A 20,536-nucleotide genomic window follows, 5' to 3' on the forward strand; every position below is an offset into this window, starting at 1 on the left:
GTTCTTTGGCTTTTTTTTTTTTTTTTTTTTTTTTTGCTTCCTTGAGCTATTATTAGTTTTTTCATTCTGCGATTTTGACCACTCCTGTGGCATTCTCTCTACACAGCTCACCTTGAGATAGGTCAGAAACGCCTCTGGTTTCATTCTTGCAAGGTGGCTCTCTCTCTCTCTCTCTCTCTCTCTCTCTCTCTCTCTCTCTCTCTCTCTCTCTCTCTCTCTCTCACACACACATACACATACACACAGTTCTAATCATGGCCACAAAAGATTTGTTGATCATTAGCCACAATCTTCCTATTTCTAAAACCGTCGAAATATCCCATCTGTTGATTCATATCAATCCTCCGATTTTTAGATTTTATGTTCAAATTCCTGTTCAAAAAGGAGGCGAAAAATTTTAATCGTTGCTCTCAAAAAAAAAATGAAAAAGGAGTTCTTTATTTTTATGATAATGGCATCTACTAACTGGTTTAATTCAGGGGAATGAGTTGAATCCCGATTATCTCAACATTTTATACTTATCTAAATCCTCTGCCATCTGACTTCTGGCCTTATTCCCCACCTATTGTTGGTTGCAGCTTTTAGCAACGTTTGGTACTTTTTGCCGCTGGGTCGTCAACCCAAATGCTCCCTTTTTATGCGGTTGAGGTGCCGGCTCCAGTGTATCAACTTGCATGAGGGAGTTGAATTCAAATTCAAGAGATTGCCCAAGAAGGCAAGTCCACACACAAACACACATGGGTATGTGTGTGTGTGTGTGTGTGTGTGTATGAGAGAGAGAGAGAGAGAGAGAGATGAAGCTATTCGAAAACAAAAAAATGTCTGTACTTTATAAATAGAATTGTTGGCTAATATTTAGGTGTGGGAGGTATATGAATATATATATATATATATATATATATATATATATATATATATATATATATATATATATATATATATATATATACTGTGTATATATTTATGTGTGTGTGTTTCATTGACCGATAACAAACATTTCCAAACTCTGCAGCAAAAACTGCCTTAGAAATGTACCCGCCAGAATACATTTTTACAGTATGATACATATAAAAATCTTCTTAGCATTATTTAAATTGTAATGAACTAGCTTGTCGGTGATATGTAATTTGTTGCTATTTATTTTGGTCATTTTGCTTTAAAACTGATTATATATACTGATTATGTATACTGTAGTTGCGCTAGTTTGATAAATAACGTAGGCATCGGTTTCGAAGTCTCCTGTGAGAACTAGATAGCTTGGCGTTGAGGCAAAGTTTGATGAAATTTCCAAAAGGTATATACCTCTGTCATATATTAGTGCTCAGGTGAAAAGTTGGGGGGTGGGGCGCTTCATGTGCGTTGGGGCTTCTGAATTCCTTAATAAATTATTGTTTGGTACTGCATTTACCGTGAACATCTTATTTTTAACGTTTTGGCGACATAATTTTCACTAAAAAAAAAGAAAAATAAAAAGTGGGAGCACAGAAATCGGAAATAATGACCATTTTCAGAATGACAGAACCATTACGAATTCCAGAAGTTCTATGAAAAGTCCAGCAAATTTTTTAGGTCTTAAAACGTCGGAATTCTGGTAAATGTTTATTGGTGAGTGTGGTAAACCACCGTGGAAATAAGCTCAGCTAGTTGTGCATTATGTTTTTAAGTAAACCAGGAAGTTTTCCGAACAATGAATGTTTGCCCAGTTAAGAAAATATTTAAACCAGTCCAGAAAAGTGGTCAACAGGATTGAAGTAAAGGATATGTTTCAGACCAGTGAAGAAATGGAGTAAAGTGAGAATTTTAAACTGTTATTAAACCGGTTTAGAAAATTTGGTCAACCGGTTATAAAATGCGCTGTGCTGAGTTACGCGAATTCGCAAACGTGTAAGACCAATAAAGAAATGTTTAAGTTAGTTAGAATTTTTCGTACAGTCTAATCCCAGTTAGACAGACTAGTTGTCAGTGTAAGGCAATCAAAACCCTACCGTTGAATTCCCCAGGAATTAGTAGGTAATGTATTTTCATGTGATCAGCTGTCACTTTAACACTCGCACGCACACTAATATATATATATATATATATATATGTGTGTGTGTGTGTGTGTGTGTGTGTGTGTGCATAACTGAATCACGAAAATATGGAACGTGATGAATATAAATAAAAGATAAAATCCACGAAGGAAAGGCTTTTCACTGGAGTGCTGAGGCCTTTCGACTTTTAATCCTTTACTTAGCAGACTCTGCTAAGTAAAGGACGAAAGAGTCGAAAGGCCTGCAGCACTCCAGCAGTGTTTTTTTTTCGTGGATTTTATCTTTATATATATTTATATATATATATATATATATATATATATATATATATATATATATATATTATCTGTGGGTTAATATATGCATAATTATATATTCAGATTTTATCTCTATAAATCATTCATGCACGTGCTGTGTGTATTTACAAAATTTGACTGCTGCGTTGACCACTGCAATTATATTCACGACAGTTTCTGCTTTCATATGAATTTTAGATTGCTAGAGGGATTGGTTAGGGAAATGCAAAATGAGTACGAAGATGGTTGTTTAACTCTACACTACTGGATCTTCAGTTGCTGGTGTGTATAAAAATGTGATTCCGCATGGCAGTCTAGAAACGACGGTACCCAGTTGTCACTGGGTAAGGTCTTGAAGATACTGGCTACATTATTGACCTTACATGTAAATCATAGAGGTCTTGCTTGTATCCCCTCAGATCTGTTTACGGACAAGCTTCTTGCAGTGTGTGTGTGTGTGTGTGTGTGATCGCATGCGTTTTTAAATAGTGATTGCTTGCCTCCCACTCATATGGTTGATGTGGCAGCGGCAAAGTTGAATCGCGGTGGTTTTGTACTTTTGGCTTGTTTGTACGAATGATACATGTGTATATTATGTATAGATAGATAGATAGATTGACAGACAGGCAGATATGATTTATCACGCAATGGAAATTTTTCACTCAAAAAAGCATTATTGTCAGAAGGACTAGAATCGTAAAAGTTCTCTAAATTAATAGCCATACCGGAGTATGCTTTGTTTTTTTTTTTTTTTTTTTTTTTTTTTTTTTTTTTGTGTGATCTCCGGCCTGGTGGAAGTTTTTCTTTCCATCGGAATGCGACTCGCAAAAAAAAAAAAAAAAAAAAAAATATGACAGCATTGAAATGCCATCAAGAGCATTGTCGTGACCAGCCGTTAGGGCAGCCTTAACCTAGCCATTATCTCCTCCTACAACTCGTTACGCCGTCGTCTAAAAGAAATATTACATCAGCGTCATACTCGTTGTCACACCAACTTACATCTACTCGTTACATCAAATTATAATCCTACTTTTACATCTGCATAAAAATCGATTCATCCAGAGAATCATTATTAAGATATCTCTGATACCTGTTTACAGGTCTGCATTTACACCTGCTTCAAAATCGCGTCATCCAGAGAATCGTTAAAAAGATATCCCTAATACCTGTTTACAGATCTGCATTTACATCTGCATAAAAATCGCTTCATCCATTGAATCGTTAAAAAGATATCTCTAATACCTGTTTACGTTCTGCATTTACATCTGCATAAAAATCGCTTCATCCAGAGAATCGTTAAAAAGATATCTCTTATACCAGTTTACAGGTCTGCATTTACGTCTGCTTAAAAATCGCTTCATCCAGAGAATCGTTAAAAAGATATCTCTAATACCTGTTTACGTTCTGCATTTACATCTGCATAAAAATCGCTTCATCCAGAGAATCGTTAAAAAGATATCTCTAATACCAGTTTACAGGTCTGCATTTACGTCTGCTTAAAAATCGCTTCATAAAGAGAATCATCATTAAGGTATCTCTGATACCTGCTTACAGGTCTGCATTTACGTCTGCATAAAAATCGCGTCATCCAGAGAATCATTAAAAAGATATCTTTAATATATACCTGTTTACATTCTGCATTTACATCTGCATAAAAATCGCTTCATCCAGAGAACCTTACAGGTCTTTATTTACGTCTGCCTAAAATCGCGTCATCCAGGGAATCATTATACAGATATATTTAATATTTGTCATCAATTTGCTTGTGTCAGCTTAAAATCGTTATACGACCTTCAGTTTCAGTACGAAAAAATTAAAATCCATCAGTACATCAACATGGAACTCGTCGCCCGCCAGCATAAAATTCGACATCATATCAGCTTGAAATTCTTCATTATATCGTATTAAAGCTCGTCATCATTTCAACTTGAAATTTCTCATTTTATCGCCTTAACAATCGTCATCATATCATCTGAAAATTCATCATCATATCAGCTTGGAATTCTCATTATATCATCTTAAAATTCGTCATCATATCCTCTAAAAATTCATCATTATATCAGCTTGGAATTCTCATTATATTACCTTAACATTCGTCATCATATCATCTAAAAATCCATCATCATATCAGCTTGGAATTCTCATTATATATTTTCTTAAAATTCGTCATCATATCAGCTTGGAATTCTCATTATATCATCTTAAAATTCGTCATCATGTCAGCTGAAATTCTTCAGGACATCATCTTAAAATTCGTCGTCATGTCAGCTTGAATCTCTTCATTTATCATCGTAAAATTAGTCATTTTATCAACTTGAAAATCGGTTTTGTATCACATGAAAGTTCAGTATGTATTACTCTAAAGCTCCATGATACGCCAGCTGAACGCTCTTTGTATCAGCTTAGTATTATTTATCACAACATTATCAAAGTTCGTGAGTTGAGCTGAATGATTTTCACAATTGGTTTCCTATTTCGAATCACCTTTGAAGACACTTTAATGTAAAATTTTTCGATGTGCAGACTTTACCGGTCGGGAATCCATTGTATCACTTCATCTGAACACTTTGAGTTCTAGTGGGTCATTAAAGGTCTGTAAAGGTCTCGTGGGAAGTACAGAATTGAATGTTTTACTGTATTCGCATTATGAAGGTTTGGTTTAGATACATGCAAAAGTGTAATGAAACACTCGTTTGATGTATGTATGTATGTATGTATGTATATGTGTGTGTACATATAATGTACATATACGAGAGTGTTGTCACACTGGGTTGTACACACATTCGTCAGCGTATAAGATTACAATTCGTCATTATATCATCTGGAAGTTTGTCATCATATCAGCTTGAAATTCCTCATTATATCGTCTTAAAATTCGTCACCATATCAGCTTGAAATTCCTCAGTACATCGTCTGGAAATTCGCCGTCATAGAAGCTTGCAGTTCCTTTGGATATCACCTGGAAATTCGTCATCATATCATCTTGAAATTTCTCAGGATATCATTTGGAAATTCGTCATCATATCAGCTTGAAATTCCTCATTACATCATCTGGAAATTCGCCATCATAACAGCTTGCAGTTCCTTATGATATAATCTGGAAATTCGTCATCATATCAGCCTGCAATTCCTCATTATATCATCTGGAAATTCCTCAGGATATCATCCTAAAATTCATCACCAAATTAGCTTGAAATTCCTCAGGATATCATCTTAAAATTCGTCATCATATCAGCCTGAAATTCCTCAGGATATCATCTTGAAATTCGTCAACACATCAGCTTGAAATTCCTCAGGATGTCATCTTAAAATTCGTCACCATATCAGCTTGAAATGATGATTTTAGTGTAGGAAGTAATGATTTTCAGGGTACACGTATATAGATACCATATGGAAAGTGTTGACGATATACAGTAATTGAATTCATAAGTTTTACGACGAGAGCTATAGTTTACACATTTACAGCGTTTACAAGTCACTTACGCGACGGTCAGTTATGACTCCGTCGCTGTGCGATGTATTGAAGGGGCGGAGACGGAAGTGGGGCAGATAGGTATAGAGCTCCAGGCACAAGGTTGTGGGACAAGAGGAATGGTTGTGAATGGAATGTGGCCCAAAGCTAGCTTATAGAACTGTCGATGGGTTGTGGGGAACACAGGCTGCCGAGCCTGGCAAATGACTTTTGGTTATTCTTAAGTAAAGAAAGTTAAAGCGAGATATTAGCTACATTAAGGTTTTGAAAGTCTGCAGAATCCTGGAACATGGAGGAACGAACGTTACAATGCATAGGGAACTAAGGAAGTTGGTGAAGTTATGTAGAATAGCCTACCTGAGATTGAATGTTGCGGATGGTGGATGAAGGAGAGGGAGAGGTGGATCCTCGTGACTCCTAAAAGGAAACTGGAGCTCTGGAGAATTTAAAGAGTTAAGTGAGGCGAAACTTGAAATGTTTGGGTTTGTTTAGCCACCTCGCCTTTATGGAAGTTCAGTTTAGTCGCTGAATATCAAAGTGAAGGAAAAATGTATAAGCTGTTGGAATTGACTTCACCCGTCTCTTCCTGCGTACATTTTCCTGACTTGTGCGTTTTCTTACGTTTCTTCCTTCCATTTTTCTTGTGTTTTTCGGTGCTGGGCGAAAAAGGAGTGTGAGTTGCTCGTCTCACTGACACCCACTCTCAACAAGCTTGTTGTCAAGGGCGAGAGACCTAAGATACGAGGTTGGTGAAAGGGTGCTTTATGGGGAAGTCTTCCCTGGAAGGAGCAGAATACGGAGGCCCAGAGAGTTATTAGTAACGGGACGTCCAGAATTGCTCGTGCAAATTAATTTGAATAGGGAGGTATATATGTTTGGGTATGACTTATAGCTGTGGAGAGACATTCCTAAGTTTTGAAGAGGCAACAAGGCTTCGGAGGTTACCTTACTTTCGGATTATCACGGTTTCAGTAATAGCAAGATGATTGTGGCATTCCTTTAATGTCATACTGAAGGCTACCTCATCTAAGGGATACGGTTTTTAGATAGAGTAAGTAAGAACTAAGTAAGTTATATTCAAAGAATACGCACTAGCTAGGAAAAAATTAGGCTGCTGGTCACAACTGGACACCGTATTGCATAAAAGCTTCACAGACTTAGCCTTTATTTTTTAATTGAATACCACTGGAGACTTCATTGCTTAACAGCTTCACAGACATAACTTTTTAGTTTTCTGAACAGAAAACTATTGCGCCGGCTTTGTCTGTCCGTCCGCACTTTTTTCTGTCTGCCCTCAAATCTTAAAAACTACTGAGGCTAGAGGGCTGCAAATTGGTATGTGGATCATCCACCTTCCAATCATCAAACATAACAAATTGCAGTCTTCTAGCCTCCTCAGTAGTTTTTTTTTTATTTCAGTTTAAAGTTAGCCATAGTCGTGCTTCTGGCAGCGATATAGGCTAGGCCACCACCTCCCTGTAGTTAAAGTTTAATGGGCCACGGCTCATACAGCATTATACCGAGACCACCGAGAGATAGATCTATTTTCGGTGGCCTTGATTATACGATGTACAGAAAACTCGATTGCTCCAAAGAAACTTCGGTGCATTTTTTACTTGTTTTTAATTGAAAACGACCTAGCTTTAGTTTGCCCCTACAGTGCATGCCTCTGATCCTGTTCTCACAAATAGTCTGTAAAACAGGATTATCAGTAGTAATGCCTATCATTATTATTGATCTGTTATGCGAGTCATTGTACGTCCGTTCCAAATATTTAGTATATACCGTGGAAGCTTCCCGCACAGGTGGGTCATTTGTGTTATTTTCTGTAGAAACACCGTCTTTCTAGAAAACCGAATTTTTGGTGAGAGAATATTTTGTGCAACCGATTCCGTCCCTTTTTTGGCACAGCGTCGAATATGTATTTTTTTTTTAATTTTTTGAGTTATCTGCATCGACGGTGATTTTATCACTGAATTCTTGTTTCGGCAAGTCTGTCTCTCGCATCACACATCCTGGATGGTGAGAGAGACAGATACTCTGCTGAAACAAGAAGTCAAGTGATAAAATCACCGTCGATGCAAATAACTAAAAAAAAATTTTTTTTTTTTTTTTAAGTTTCATATTCGACGCTTTGCCTAAAAAATGGACGATTTGTTGGTCACCCAAAAAACAAAAGTTGGAAGGGATTTCATGTTGGAAAAATGACACCTGTTTTCAAATTACAACCACGGATGACATGCAGAGTTAGCAAGGCTTTAGTGTCTGCGCTGACAGTTATCATGAACCAGAATAAGAAAATATAATATATATATTAGTTCCCTTTCTCAAATCCTTGCTAAAAATGTATTTTTGTATATTATAATTATGCAATTCATGAAAAGCACTTAGATACTAGCATAAGTTACATCAGCCTTGGTAATGCATATTCATTAATCTGTGATATATATTATCTTGGCAGATCCCTCCAGAAAATAACACCAAAAAAAGGAAATAATAATCTTTCATAATTGCGCTTGTAACCTTGAGGGGCCCATGTTGGGTCTTGGACGATGACACACTCTGCTATTCTGTTAAATAATCTCTCTCTCTCTCTCTCTCTCTCTCTCTCTCTCTCTCTCTCTCTCTCTCTCTCTCTCTCTCTCTCTCTCTCTCTCTCTGTTTCACTCAGCATTTCGTTATAATGCAGACGTGGACTGGTTTTATTATGCCTTATTTGATAAGATCCCTTGCTTTCGCAGTGGATGTTTGTCACACTGGGTTGTAAATCCCCTTTCGTTCTTCGAGATCCTGAGAGTATTGATTGGTTTCGACGCTTGGCTGTTCTTGGGTGAATTATCTCGAATTTCTGGCTAATTCTGAAAGGACCGGAAAACGGGACTTATAAAAATGACTTTCAGTGGAGCTGACTGTTCTTTTGTCATGATGCCTGTTCTAGAAAACAGACATCTAATCTGGCATGTATAACATTCTGTGAAGCCTTTGGAAACGACGCATAATTTGTGTTCTTTCTTTACGAAGAGGAAAATGAGTTCTAATAATGAAGGGTTGAACGCTGTTGATTTCAGCACGGAATAGTGTAATGGCAGCAGATGCAGTCATTTTCTAACTACAGGAATGAACACTTTCGTGGATCTCTGCTTTGGCTCTGCTCTTTTATTATTTCGTGGCCGCCAGTCTTGTTTGAAAGAGGTTCCGCTGTGTGACTTTTTTGTTTTTTTCCGCGATAGATGGTCTGTCCGTTTTTCGATCGATTTTGTTTAATATGAGAAGTATTTTTGATACTTTTTTTTTCTTTTTGGTATTTTCAAATTTGTACCCTGCTGGGTCTATAGCCTTGGATTTGTAAGCAAGGTTTATCCGGTTTTGAGATAAAATGGGGATATCCTCTCAACTGTTTCAAGCAATCTACAAAAGTAAGATGTGCCATTTCCTGTACGATTTCCTAACGCCATTCTTTTCCATTAAGAAAAGACTTTTTAACAGATTTCTTCGGCCATATTTTAGATTGGCCTAGTAGTCCAGAGGTCCAAAAGTTCACAGGTTTTAGAAAGAAAGGACCGCATCTTTCTACCACTGCCAGATTAGCATTTGCTTTTCTTCATTTTACTCCAATTTCGAACCCAGAATGTCAAGTGCCAGAGTCCATTTTTTCATGGTAAAACTGCCTCCAGGATTGGGATATTTTTGATTCTTTGGAATATTCTTGGTTCTTGGAATAGCCTCGATTCTTGAGATATCCTTGGTTCTTGGAATAACCTTGATTCTAGCCTCGATTCTTGAGATATCCTTGATTCTTGGAATATCTTTGGTTCTTGGAATAACCTTGATGCATGGAATATCCTTGATTCTTGGAATAACCATGAATCTTGGAATACCCTTGAATTTTGAATTATCCATAATTTTTTTAATATCCTGGATTCTTGGATTATCCTTAATTCTTGGAATAACCTTGATTCTTGGAATACCCTTCATTCTTGGAATAACCGTGATTCTTGGAATATCCTTGATTCTTGAAATATCCTTGATTCTTGGAACATCCTTGATGCTTGGAATAACCTTGATTCTTGGATGAATATCTCACACTGGGTATCCCCACCCGCTTGCAAATCAATCATTATGAAGAAAAATATATACATATCGGAATATCACTACTAGCTCTCCTTAATGGCGCCTCGCTTGTTTGTGGTAACATGCGCAACCAAGGATTTATTTTGGACAGTTTTCATCTCGGTGAAAGCAGTGAAATAAGCAGTTTAAGGAATCACTAATAAAGGCAATGAGAGTCTCAGATTTTCTCTTCCTTCTGAGAAAAGCTTTTGTAATGTTATTTTTAGTTTTGCCAAGTCAGGGAAAGGGAAAGTATGATACGGTTTTTGTCGAGGTTTTTCCATCTGTGTAACCGTTTTGCATAATATATCAAGCTGTGATACTGAAAGATCATTCTCTTTCCTACGTAGTAGTGGAGCTTGCATGAAACTAATGTAAAGACGAAAAGAATGCTGTACAGGAGTGATGAGTTAAGTCATTAGTCTCCTAACCATTATACCACATATATATGTATGTGTACGTGCATTATATACTTAGTAAATAAATCTTATCGTGAGAAATGAGAGTAATGTAAGAGAGGGTTGGATGATAGTCTACGGGTAATAAACTCCACTTTTAAACCTTTGACAAAGCCACAAATGCATCTTTATTCTGTGCACTTCAAAAGGCCAGTGGTGATAGAGGCTGGCACCGAACTGGATTACCCGTTATGAAAAAAAGTAAATGTTATCAATGTAAAATGAAATATACATATATATATTTCTGTTCAGTTATAATCTCAGTCACGAATATAGATTATAATAATGTAATCCACAAGTCAGCAAAGCTCCCTGGAAGAGGCCTGATGGAGGGCGAAGCTGCTGGGATAAATTAAGACGTGTATTTCCTTTCTTCCTCTGTTGTTTCTCCTTTGATACCATAGGAAAGTACAATAATATTATATATATATATATATATATATATATATATATATATATATATATATATATATACATATATACGTGTGTGTGTGGGTGTGTATGTTTACTTGTTTGTCTGAAGGCATGAAACATCATATTCCCGTAGCCAAGTGGGTACCGTGTTGACATTTGGGAGAATGGGTGGGTCCTCTTCATGTCGAGAAATGACATTTATACGGAAGGTCCTCGCCGTCTGGGGTTCTCCTAAGGTTAATGAAACGAGCTCAGGTTTCATATTTTGACAGGGAATACTTTGCTTCTAGCTGCAACTGTTACTGAAAATAGGTTTATTGAGCGTTGCATCACTGCATGGGAAATGTGGAATATAAGGATGTACATTAGAATCAAGAGAGGACTTACCAATTGTGAGCACTTTGTTTACGACTCTTGAAGTCCATAACTGGAAGATTTAATATGACGAGTTCACATTCATGTGGAACAAGTGTGGTGTCGGTTATCTCGAGAAAAAGGAAATGGCAAAGGGAAGAGAAGCATGAACAAATAATAATTGTAAAAGTTATATAGACCTTATAGATAACAAGAATGTTTAATTCTCAGTACTAAATCTTTCAGCTCCAAGAAGCATCGCAGTCTGGATTTCTTTTTTTTTTTTTTTTTTTTTGCAACACCATCTATACCAGTAACAGAAAGACAGTTTTAAAAAGAATTTTTTTCCTTGTATTTTTGAAACTGTACACTTACTGTTAATGTTCAGCAGCTGATTAGCATGTTAGAATGTTGGAGAAAAACTTGAGATCTATTGTGTTTCATACTCCAGACCTTTACATTAATCCTAGGCACTGGCGTTTCACTAGATATGCAGTTAATTCTAACAGTTTCGCCTTGTCTTTCGTAAGATTCTTTCGTAAGATACTACACAGTTTTTCAAGTCAGTTTTATTCCAGCGGTAACCAAATTATGGCGTGATCTTTCTGATCGTGTAGCTGAATCGGTGTAACTTCAGGAGTGCTTGCAAGTGCTTTGTTTGATCTCATTTTCATTCAGTTTTCTTATATAGTTCATTCGTTACTTCTGATTTTCTTTTTCTGTACTGGGCTGCTTTCCTTACTGTGGGTGAGGGGGTGGGGTGGGCGGCTTTGGGTTTTGTAGCATTCTACTTTTCCAAGTAGGGATGGAGTTCTGTTACTGCTAATAACCGATAACTGAACTTGCTTTGACCGAGGACAAATTTACCCGAGGGGCATCCATGCGTATAAATCCTCAGCCTCTCATTTCTAGAACGAGAGATTTCAATGCGCCGTGTGTCAGGAATTCGTTGCGGCATAGTGATGATATGACGTTTTCGTGTCGACAAGAACAGTTCGTAAAAAAACATTCGTCAGGCCTTAGGGTATTTGTTGCTAAGGTTTGATGCTATTTTATTTATTCAACTGTTTGTGGTGTTAAGAAATAGGTAATTATTCGAATAACGTCCTCAGTGTTCCCCAGTGATTTATCTGTTTGACAGAAGGTTTGCAAGGAGTCTCAATGCTTCCGTAGACGTAAAACGAAAATTTATTCGGAAGAGCGCCTCTTAAAACCGAAGTCTTCGAAGGGAACTCACGACGTTCCCGAAGTGTTTGTAGTAACTTCGGCCACTGAATTGAGATGTCAGGAAGGTCATGAGAAATAGGCGAAGTGGTCATCGCAGGTAAAAGCAAATGACGGATTAATGAGGTGTCTTGAGATTGGTCATTGCCACCCCCACTAAGGAGGCCTTGAGGGTGGGTTTGGAGGTGGGGCTGGACGATAGGGGTAGGGTGGCCTTTGGTGGGGAAGGTTTTGGGTGGCAGTGGTGGGGAGTGGAGCACATCCGTGTGTTGCTCCGCCCAGTGTAATACCTGAGCGGCCATGGGTCGAGAAAGTTGAAAAGCTAGCATGTGGCCTAGGGAATCGAGTCCTTACGATCGGAGGTTGGGCAGACAGCTCGTGGAGTGGAGGCGAAGATAGTGGAGGCATAGTGTAAGATGCAGCATTTTGGTGTTGGCTATAGTTTGAGGTGCAAGGGGATACTTCCAACCTCCTCCTCGGTCTCGCTTCTCTCGGGGTTGCGCTCTCTCTCTCTCTCTCTCTTTCTCTCCCTCTCTCTCTCTCTCTCTCTCTCTCCCTCTCCCTCTCCCTCTCCCCTCTCTCTCTCTCTCTCTCTAGACTCGCTCATCCTCCAATGAGGGAGGCTTACTCGCGCGGCGAAAAGAGCCAGCAGACTGACTGCTTGGAAGAAGAGAGGAGAGGTCAGTTGAAGTAGCCGCGAGCATGTGGATAAGTTGGCCTCTCGCTCTACGTGGGAGCGAAAGAGTTGCGGCGGTGTCTCTGTCTCCTTCGTCGCCGTCGTCGTCTGCGTCGTCGTCGGCCGGAATGAATGGAAAATGTGCCCATGGAAAAGTAGACGAATGCCTCGTCGGAACATTCTCTAGTGACCGGGAAATGTCTTCTCGGTGTCGACCGCAAAAGATTTGATGAAGTCTCACACTTCATGTGCGCCAGTTGTCCGTGGACTGCAAACGCCCCTCTCAAGTGTTGCACGTGCCACCCGATACTTGTCTCAGGTATTTATACAGTTTTATTACCTGTTATTACAACAAACTAGGTGCGCGGATGACAGTTAACGCGTTTATCACCTGTGTGCTTCTGACATCATTTTCAGTGCGGGATAACAGACTACGTAACTTACGTACATCCTTCTGATGTGAAGTCTGTTTTTATTTTGTTTGTATTTATTTTCATTATTACGTTTATGAAGCCGGATATTCTTTTTATTATCATTATGATTAGTTCGTGTTTGAAACGTTAAAAGACCTGTACCCGTCGGTTCCAGTGCGGATCACTACTACCTGTTGATTGAGGACACATTCTCTCCCGTTTTACGATTACATTGAACGAGTCTTAATTAAATCAAGATTAAGTCCAGTGAATACCGAAGAAGATGGAATTGAAAACGTTTTGGCTGACCATGAAAAATTAAATATTTTATCGTTTAAAAACTTGTGCGCATGGGGTTTTTATAGGCGAGGATGTGCTACCTGTTGTTACATACCAGACTATGCAACTCTCTCTCTCTCTCTCTCTCTCTCTCTCTCTCTCTCTCGTTTATTTGTGCTATCTCCTATTCAAACGAAGGATTCATGACTACAGGAAGTTGCACGTTGTTTTTGCAGAACCTAGGTAGTCCGTACAATTCGATGCTGCTCAGTGATTCTTTATCGTTTTTGATGACGTTAGTTTTTTATTTAAGTTCAGTGTGCATGATTTTTTAATTAACGTGTAATTTTATGAATGGTCCTTTTGTTATAACCACCTACATGTGTACGTTTTCTACAGTGTCCTGCATGTGTATCTAGTCCTTTGTGAAACAGTTATCCTCTTTAAGGCAAAAGTTCACACAGTGATTCTCTCTCTCTCTCTCTCTCTCTCTCTCTCTCTCTCTCTCTCTCTGAGTGTGTGTGTGTGTGTGTGTGTGTGTGTGTGTGTCAGAGTCCGCTATCGTTGCAACGTTAACGAAAAGATTAATTGATATGAAGAGATACACGAGACTCCGATACATAAACAGTGGACTGTTGATAAGTTTTGATTACAAGAGATTGTTTGGCAACCGGAAATGAAAGACTTATGTGTAGAAGCTTCCCTGTTTATCCGAATGTTTTAGAATTATGAAAATGGATGACTGAAGATCGTGAGAATTGGTGAAGAAGACATAATCGAACACCAGGAAGATAGGAGACACGGTGCCCTAGTAGATCTTGTGTACTTGAAGTCCCACTCAAGACGTTTGGAATAGTAGTAGTTCAGCCAAATATGAAATGAAAAACACTGCTATTGGAAATTGGGTCAAGTAGTGGTTTGAAGTTAGAGCAGTTTCCGAGATACGAGAACGTAGATGAATGAAGTGTTCCGGAGTATCGAATCATAGGGGAAAGTGAACTGTGCGAAATGAAACGACTTTTGTCTAGTATTTACAAAAAGAAAGCAATCTATCGGTGTTTCAGGGAAGAAGACAAAGACATGTGGAATTAGAAAAGTTGAGAATTCTGTGGTTGTTGAAAGATTGCGAACCATGTGGTTTTTATCTTATTGATTTTGACTCACTAAAAGACCAGGTCTCTTTTACTTCCTAAATAAAGCTTTTGAATCCTTGAGAGATTGTGAACCTGTGGGTTTTGCTTACCAGAGTGATTATGAAGTAATTGTTTTCGTGAACTATTCTTGTATAGGCTATGTGAGAGACATTTTGAGTCTTCTGGTGATTTTGACTTCCTTTGAGACTCGAAACCAGGTGGTTTTGACTTCCTGAGATGCTCTGTAAATTAGCTGATGGTTTTGACTTCTTTTAAGGTTATAAACCAGATGGTTTTGACTTCCTTTAAGAAACTGTGAACCAGGTGGGCATATTTTATGAAAGGTCCTGTAAATCAAGTGGTTTTGGTTTCTGAAAGCTCATATAAATTGGCCTTCCCTGAAAGAGAATCAACTAGGTGGCTTTGGTTCCTTATAAATAAAATGGATTTGACTTCTCTGAGAGACAGGCTATGAACCATTTGGTTTTGTCTTAATTGGGAGACCCTCTAAGGGATGATGGACTGGTTTCTAAGTGTTGAGACTTTGACTGTGATAGACACAAAATGAATGATTAGTTTCACTCACCTTTATTCAAGTTTCATTCTTTGATCAAGAAATCATTTGGAAATAGGATCGAGTTAGAAGAAAAACTAAAGCTGACGTAGGAAATAAGAGTAGCAAAGTTACGCCTAGAAGGCTTGAAGTTGACAGCTTCCGCTGTGCACTGTCATACACTGCAGTCTCGTTTTCAGGATAAGATTTTGCTTCGTCGTTATCGGGAATTGATAAAATTAATGCCCGGTAGTTCACGCCCGCCTAGATTTGTTTTAATGGGACGCATGGGCACTTACACACTTGAATGGTGATCAACACTGTACACTATTCCCCAGTGTACGAGGTCTCGAGGCCAGGCTGCCGCTGACCTTGGCCTCGGCCTCGCAAAGCGGTGACTCGGTTTCGGAATCGATACAGACTTGATCTCGTGCCTTTCTGGCCTCTATGACTTTGAAAGCCAAGACCAGCTCGAGGCCACTAAATTTAACCCTCTTCGCAAGCCGTAATTCATTTTCACAAAGGCATAATTCATATACGTTATAATATTTATCGTTTTCCGATATCATAAATATCTTTTGTAATCATATGTAATTTGACTGCTAGCTCGAGGATGAACCCCTTGAGCGGACAATTTCCGCATTAGGCGGTCTGTATGTCGGTACTGAAGGTTCCTGCGCGCGCGTGTGTGTGTGTGTGTGTGTGTGTGTGTGTGTGTGTGTATGCTATATCTGTGACCGAATCAGAGAGACTGTTCAGTTTGATTGAAAATTTACCTCTCGCACTTGCGCACCCCATTGGTACGATCATTACCTTGTAAAAAGATGCTCCGGGGTACGCGCATGCACCTAATTTGATGTACCAAAGATAGCGCTGAGGGCTACCGTGTATTTCAAGGACAGTCTCTTAAAATTGCCAAATATGTTTAATAATGGCTCTTAAAATGAGGTACCGTAATTATCGCTGTCACATTTAGTTGCTAAATACACGTCACGCGAGTACCGTTTTCTTTTCTTTTTTTATTTACTTTTAAAACTTAAACGGTAATACTTTAATGTCTACCAAAAGCTCATCACCATTTTATATATCAGTAAGGGTAATTATTTAGTCCCGTGGTTTATTAATCTAGGGGATTTTTGTTGTCACCAGTGTTTGCTAGATAGCACAAACTGGCTTTTAACTCCCATCATATACAGTATATGCGTGTGTGTGTGTGAAGAGAGAACGGGAAAGATCTTAATCCGCCATCGAACTTATGCACTCCCAAAAATTTAATCTTAGTCAACAACATCTTTTAGGTAGTAGACAAACCTGGCTAAACGCCCCCTCTTACCCCAACCGCACTCATTCTCAGGTACAGTGCTGACTGTTTTTTATCTATCATATACTATTGTTCTTCCTTCCTTTGTGTATCACTAAAAATTAGTTATACTTCATTCAAAAGACCTTTTGATTACGCCCCCTCGGAGAACACTGATTATTCTTCAGCACATTTGTAAGTCATTTTCCTCGAAAGGTTTTCCGAAGTCGCTTGTTTCTTTAGGCATAACAGAACTTATCTTGCATATAGCTGAGGCTCGCGTTATCTACTTATCAGGTCGTGCAATGACCTGTATATCTATTGATGCATGTTTGTTGGACTTAACTAAATCTGAAGTTCCTGAAGTGTAATGTAAGCTGAGTTCTCGATCTAGGAGGTTTCTTATTAACAACTTGTTGTCGACGTGTTGTCAACTTTTGTCTCGTATTGTTTTTATATCTTAACTTATAACCTTTGAAACCCCGAAGCATTGTTTTCTTTCTTAGGTGATTTTCCTTTTCAAATCACAATCTAGTCTCTCTCTCTCTCTCTCTCTCTCTCTCTCTCTCTCTCTCTCTCTCTCTCTCTCTCTCTCTCTCTCTCCATTAGCTATGACGTGAAAAAGTTGTTATTGCCAGGTGTCAGAAGCTAATTGATAAATCACTTGGCAAAAACATTTCTTCAGCAACAACACAAGGCAGTGTTTGTGAAATTTTCGCCGGAACGGATAAAAAAAAACTCCTAATCTTAGGTGTTCCGCTTATTCAGTCTATTAAAAAATACGAGCAACATAATTTGTTGACGACAGAATCATTGTCAACATTGAAATAATAGTCTCTAACATCAGTATCTCCATGACTTTCATTAGCGCATACTTTGAAGATAGCCAGGCATGACATAGTTATTATTCTTAATGAAATGACTATCAGTGTCGTAAATTACCTTCATTGGCAGTATTAATTAGCCTTTATTGCCGACGGGAGAAGCAGCCAGGTGATCGCACTCGCCCATCAAGATAATGCCGAGGACTTATTCGTTTTCCCAGCCTCGCCTTCAGAAGTCACAATAGCATCGGACATTCATTAGTAACCGAATCCTTATCATCTCTTATCTTTACAGCTAAGTTCCATTAACATGGCCATATCGTCGGAGTGAGTATCAGCACTAATCGGCATTTTACACGCGTCCAAGTGCCATTACCAACCTCAATGGGAATATTATCGAGGCTCGAGTATTAGTGTCACTTTCAGGATTAACAATTTACGACGTGCTAGATAACCCATCGGCGTCAGCCCCTACAATGCTTCTTATTTACAAAATCAGGTGGCTTTGGAGGAAGTGCAAAAGGCGTTCCTTGCCAGATTCTGTGCCGAATCGAGGGCTTTAGAAAATATATAAAGATAATGTACGAAGTCAAACAGCACTTTCATTCACCAACACGCCTACCTTCTCATCGACATGCAACAAAAATGCGACAGACTGTTCGCAATTATTAGAGGAGATTTGAACTTTGAATTTCGTTCAGGAAAGTACCCGTCGTAACTTCGTTCAAGGCTTTTTGAAGGAGAATATTTATTTTCCTGTATCTGCTAACAGTGCTGTAGCACAAAAATAAGAAAATGTGGAGTTGATGCATAAATTAATTGTGTTTTCGTGCGAATAATTATTAAATGCAAGAAACCATCGTTCAGCCAATGATTTTTGATGCAGGAAATAGCTCAACGGAAGAAAAATCCTACCTTTTTTTTAACGCATTTTAGCGAAACATCTCGAAACTGACGAACAAACTTGTGTTGAAAATTTAGGAAAACATTCTTGTCGTTAAATCCTTCAGATGACTAGTTTTTGAGGGCGAAGATTCGACGATTTACCGCTTTTGAAATAGCTGAAAAACTTCGTCGGTATCATCCAGGCGATTACCATACGTTGAGGGCTATCCAATGGACGTTTTTATAAGATTTCATCACAACCCGTCCTCTTATTCTCGAGATATTCTGCCAATGTGATGACTTACTGACAGACATAGAATATAGAATTTAATCCGGTTGGACCCATGCAATGAGTAGCCTCATTATTATTATTATTATTATTATTATTATTATTATTATTATTATTATTATTATTAGATGACTCACTTTGAATGGCCTTTGCATGGGTAGCCTATATATTTGAGTGCGTGCTTCTATTTAAAATTGTTTTATGGTGAAAGATTTAAAAAAAAACACTTGCGTTTATAATTTTGCAATGTAAGATTCGAATTTTTGGTGATTTAACTTTAGGAACCGGAAAAAATCTAATTTTCTTGTGATGAGTCACTACTGCCAAATGTAACGAGTTACGATTGTTCGTGATGACCATCTTTGTCATGACGTCAGTTCAAGTGTTAGATCGTTAAATCAGTGTTTCTGGCATATAAGGGATGTCCGCTGTGCGATGACTTTCAAGAATTCAGGTGACAGTAAGGATGAAATTTTCGTCTTCGTGAATAGCACATTTAGAGGTCTGAAGCTTTTGTTAGCACATCTAGAGGCCTGAAAACCTTTGGTAGATCAGTAAGAAATTGTTATTGAATTGCCTTCTTTTTTAAACTGTAGTTAAGTTTTAATTCACTCTTGAATTATTTTACCATTAAATTAAGTTACATTAGCATTGATCCATTTTTTTTCCAGAGTCCCTTTCCTTTTTTTGACCAAAATCAATGTCAATTTTTCCTCACTGTAGTTTTTATGTTAAAGAGGCCACATAATATGTCAAGTCTTAAATGATTCTGTTTGTTTCTTCTTCTTCTGTTTTTTATTGTACTGCTGCATTTAACTGCCCCCCCAAGGGCACGTGCCACTCTTTTTATCTATGTGTCTATCATTAGAAGCCTTTGATGCGATCCATTGCGAGATCTTAACCGAACTCTCGTTGTCCCGTGAAAGGTTTTCCCGAAGTTATGGAGGACCGAAAAGATGACAGAGGAGGGGGAGGAGGAGGCCTCCCAGCCAAGACCTCAAGGAGGAGGTCGAGAAGTAGGACTGGCTCTAGGGTCCTTGAAAGGATGATCGAGGACCAGCAGGCCCATCATAACATGCCTCCCACCATGCCGGTGAGTAACCACTGGGAGGAAAGAGAGAGAGACAGATAGAGAGAGAGAGGGGGGGCGGGGGGCTGTGGGTGGTTAGAGAGAGACTTGCTTCTTTTTCTTTCGATGTACATAGACCTTGGTAGAATGTAGTGGGTTTTGATGCATTGGTTTCTAACTCCTGTCTTTGTCAAGCCTTTTAAGAATGTAGACGGTCTGACGTCAAAAACTGATTTTAGATACTTATTTAGACATTTATTTAGTCAGGTTGCTAAATTATTAGTACTATTATTCTTAAAATAATTTAACCAGACCACAGAGCTGGTTATCACTCTCATAGGGCTGGCCTCAGGTTGCTCAAGTACAAAAAATTTTAAAAATCTGAGCCGATATTTCCTTTAGATTGGCAATTCCTTTAGATGTCGGGAAAATCTGCAGTCACGATCACTTAGATTTAACTTCAATCGCTGTCTACACGTGCATGGAAATTTGTGAATAGCGTATGCTTGAAAGTCAGTCAGCTGTTCTTAAATGAATATGGTCTTTCATCCCTCAGTATTTCGTATCGTTTGGGTTTTTTCTTAATTGCGGGAGACTCGTGAACTTAACCACCAGGAAGTTATAAGTGTCGGAATGGAAGGTGTAAAATATATTGATTTACGCACGAAAGATTTTGAGAGTTCGAGAATAGTTGATTGTGTGTGTGTTCCCTAAATTACAAAATCTTTTTTGATAAACATAGCTAAGAGAGAGCGAG

General features: G+C 38.4%; 1 protein-coding gene across 5 annotated transcripts in view; it reads left to right on the forward strand.

Annotated features, from left to right (window-relative positions):
• Positions 1-20,536, forward strand: part of LOC136846600 (uncharacterized) — a 729,131-nt gene that overhangs the window by 493,637 nt on the left and 214,958 nt on the right. For 2 of the 5 annotated variants that reach the window (XM_067117484.1, XM_067117485.1), the window contains one exon: positions 19,637-19,803. The exons of the other annotated variants lie outside the window; for them this stretch is intronic. In XM_067117484.1, the coding sequence (XP_066973585.1) occupies positions 19,651-19,803 (153 nt within the window). In that variant the 5' untranslated portion in view covers positions 19,637-19,650. The remainder of the gene's footprint in view (positions 1-19,636; positions 19,804-20,536) is intronic. 5 annotated transcript variants of the gene reach the window in all.

This window comes from Macrobrachium rosenbergii, chromosome 15 (assembly GCF_040412425.1).
Source record: "Macrobrachium rosenbergii isolate ZJJX-2024 chromosome 15, ASM4041242v1, whole genome shotgun sequence".
Taxonomy (NCBI): Eukaryota; Metazoa; Arthropoda; class Malacostraca; order Decapoda; family Palaemonidae; genus Macrobrachium; species Macrobrachium rosenbergii.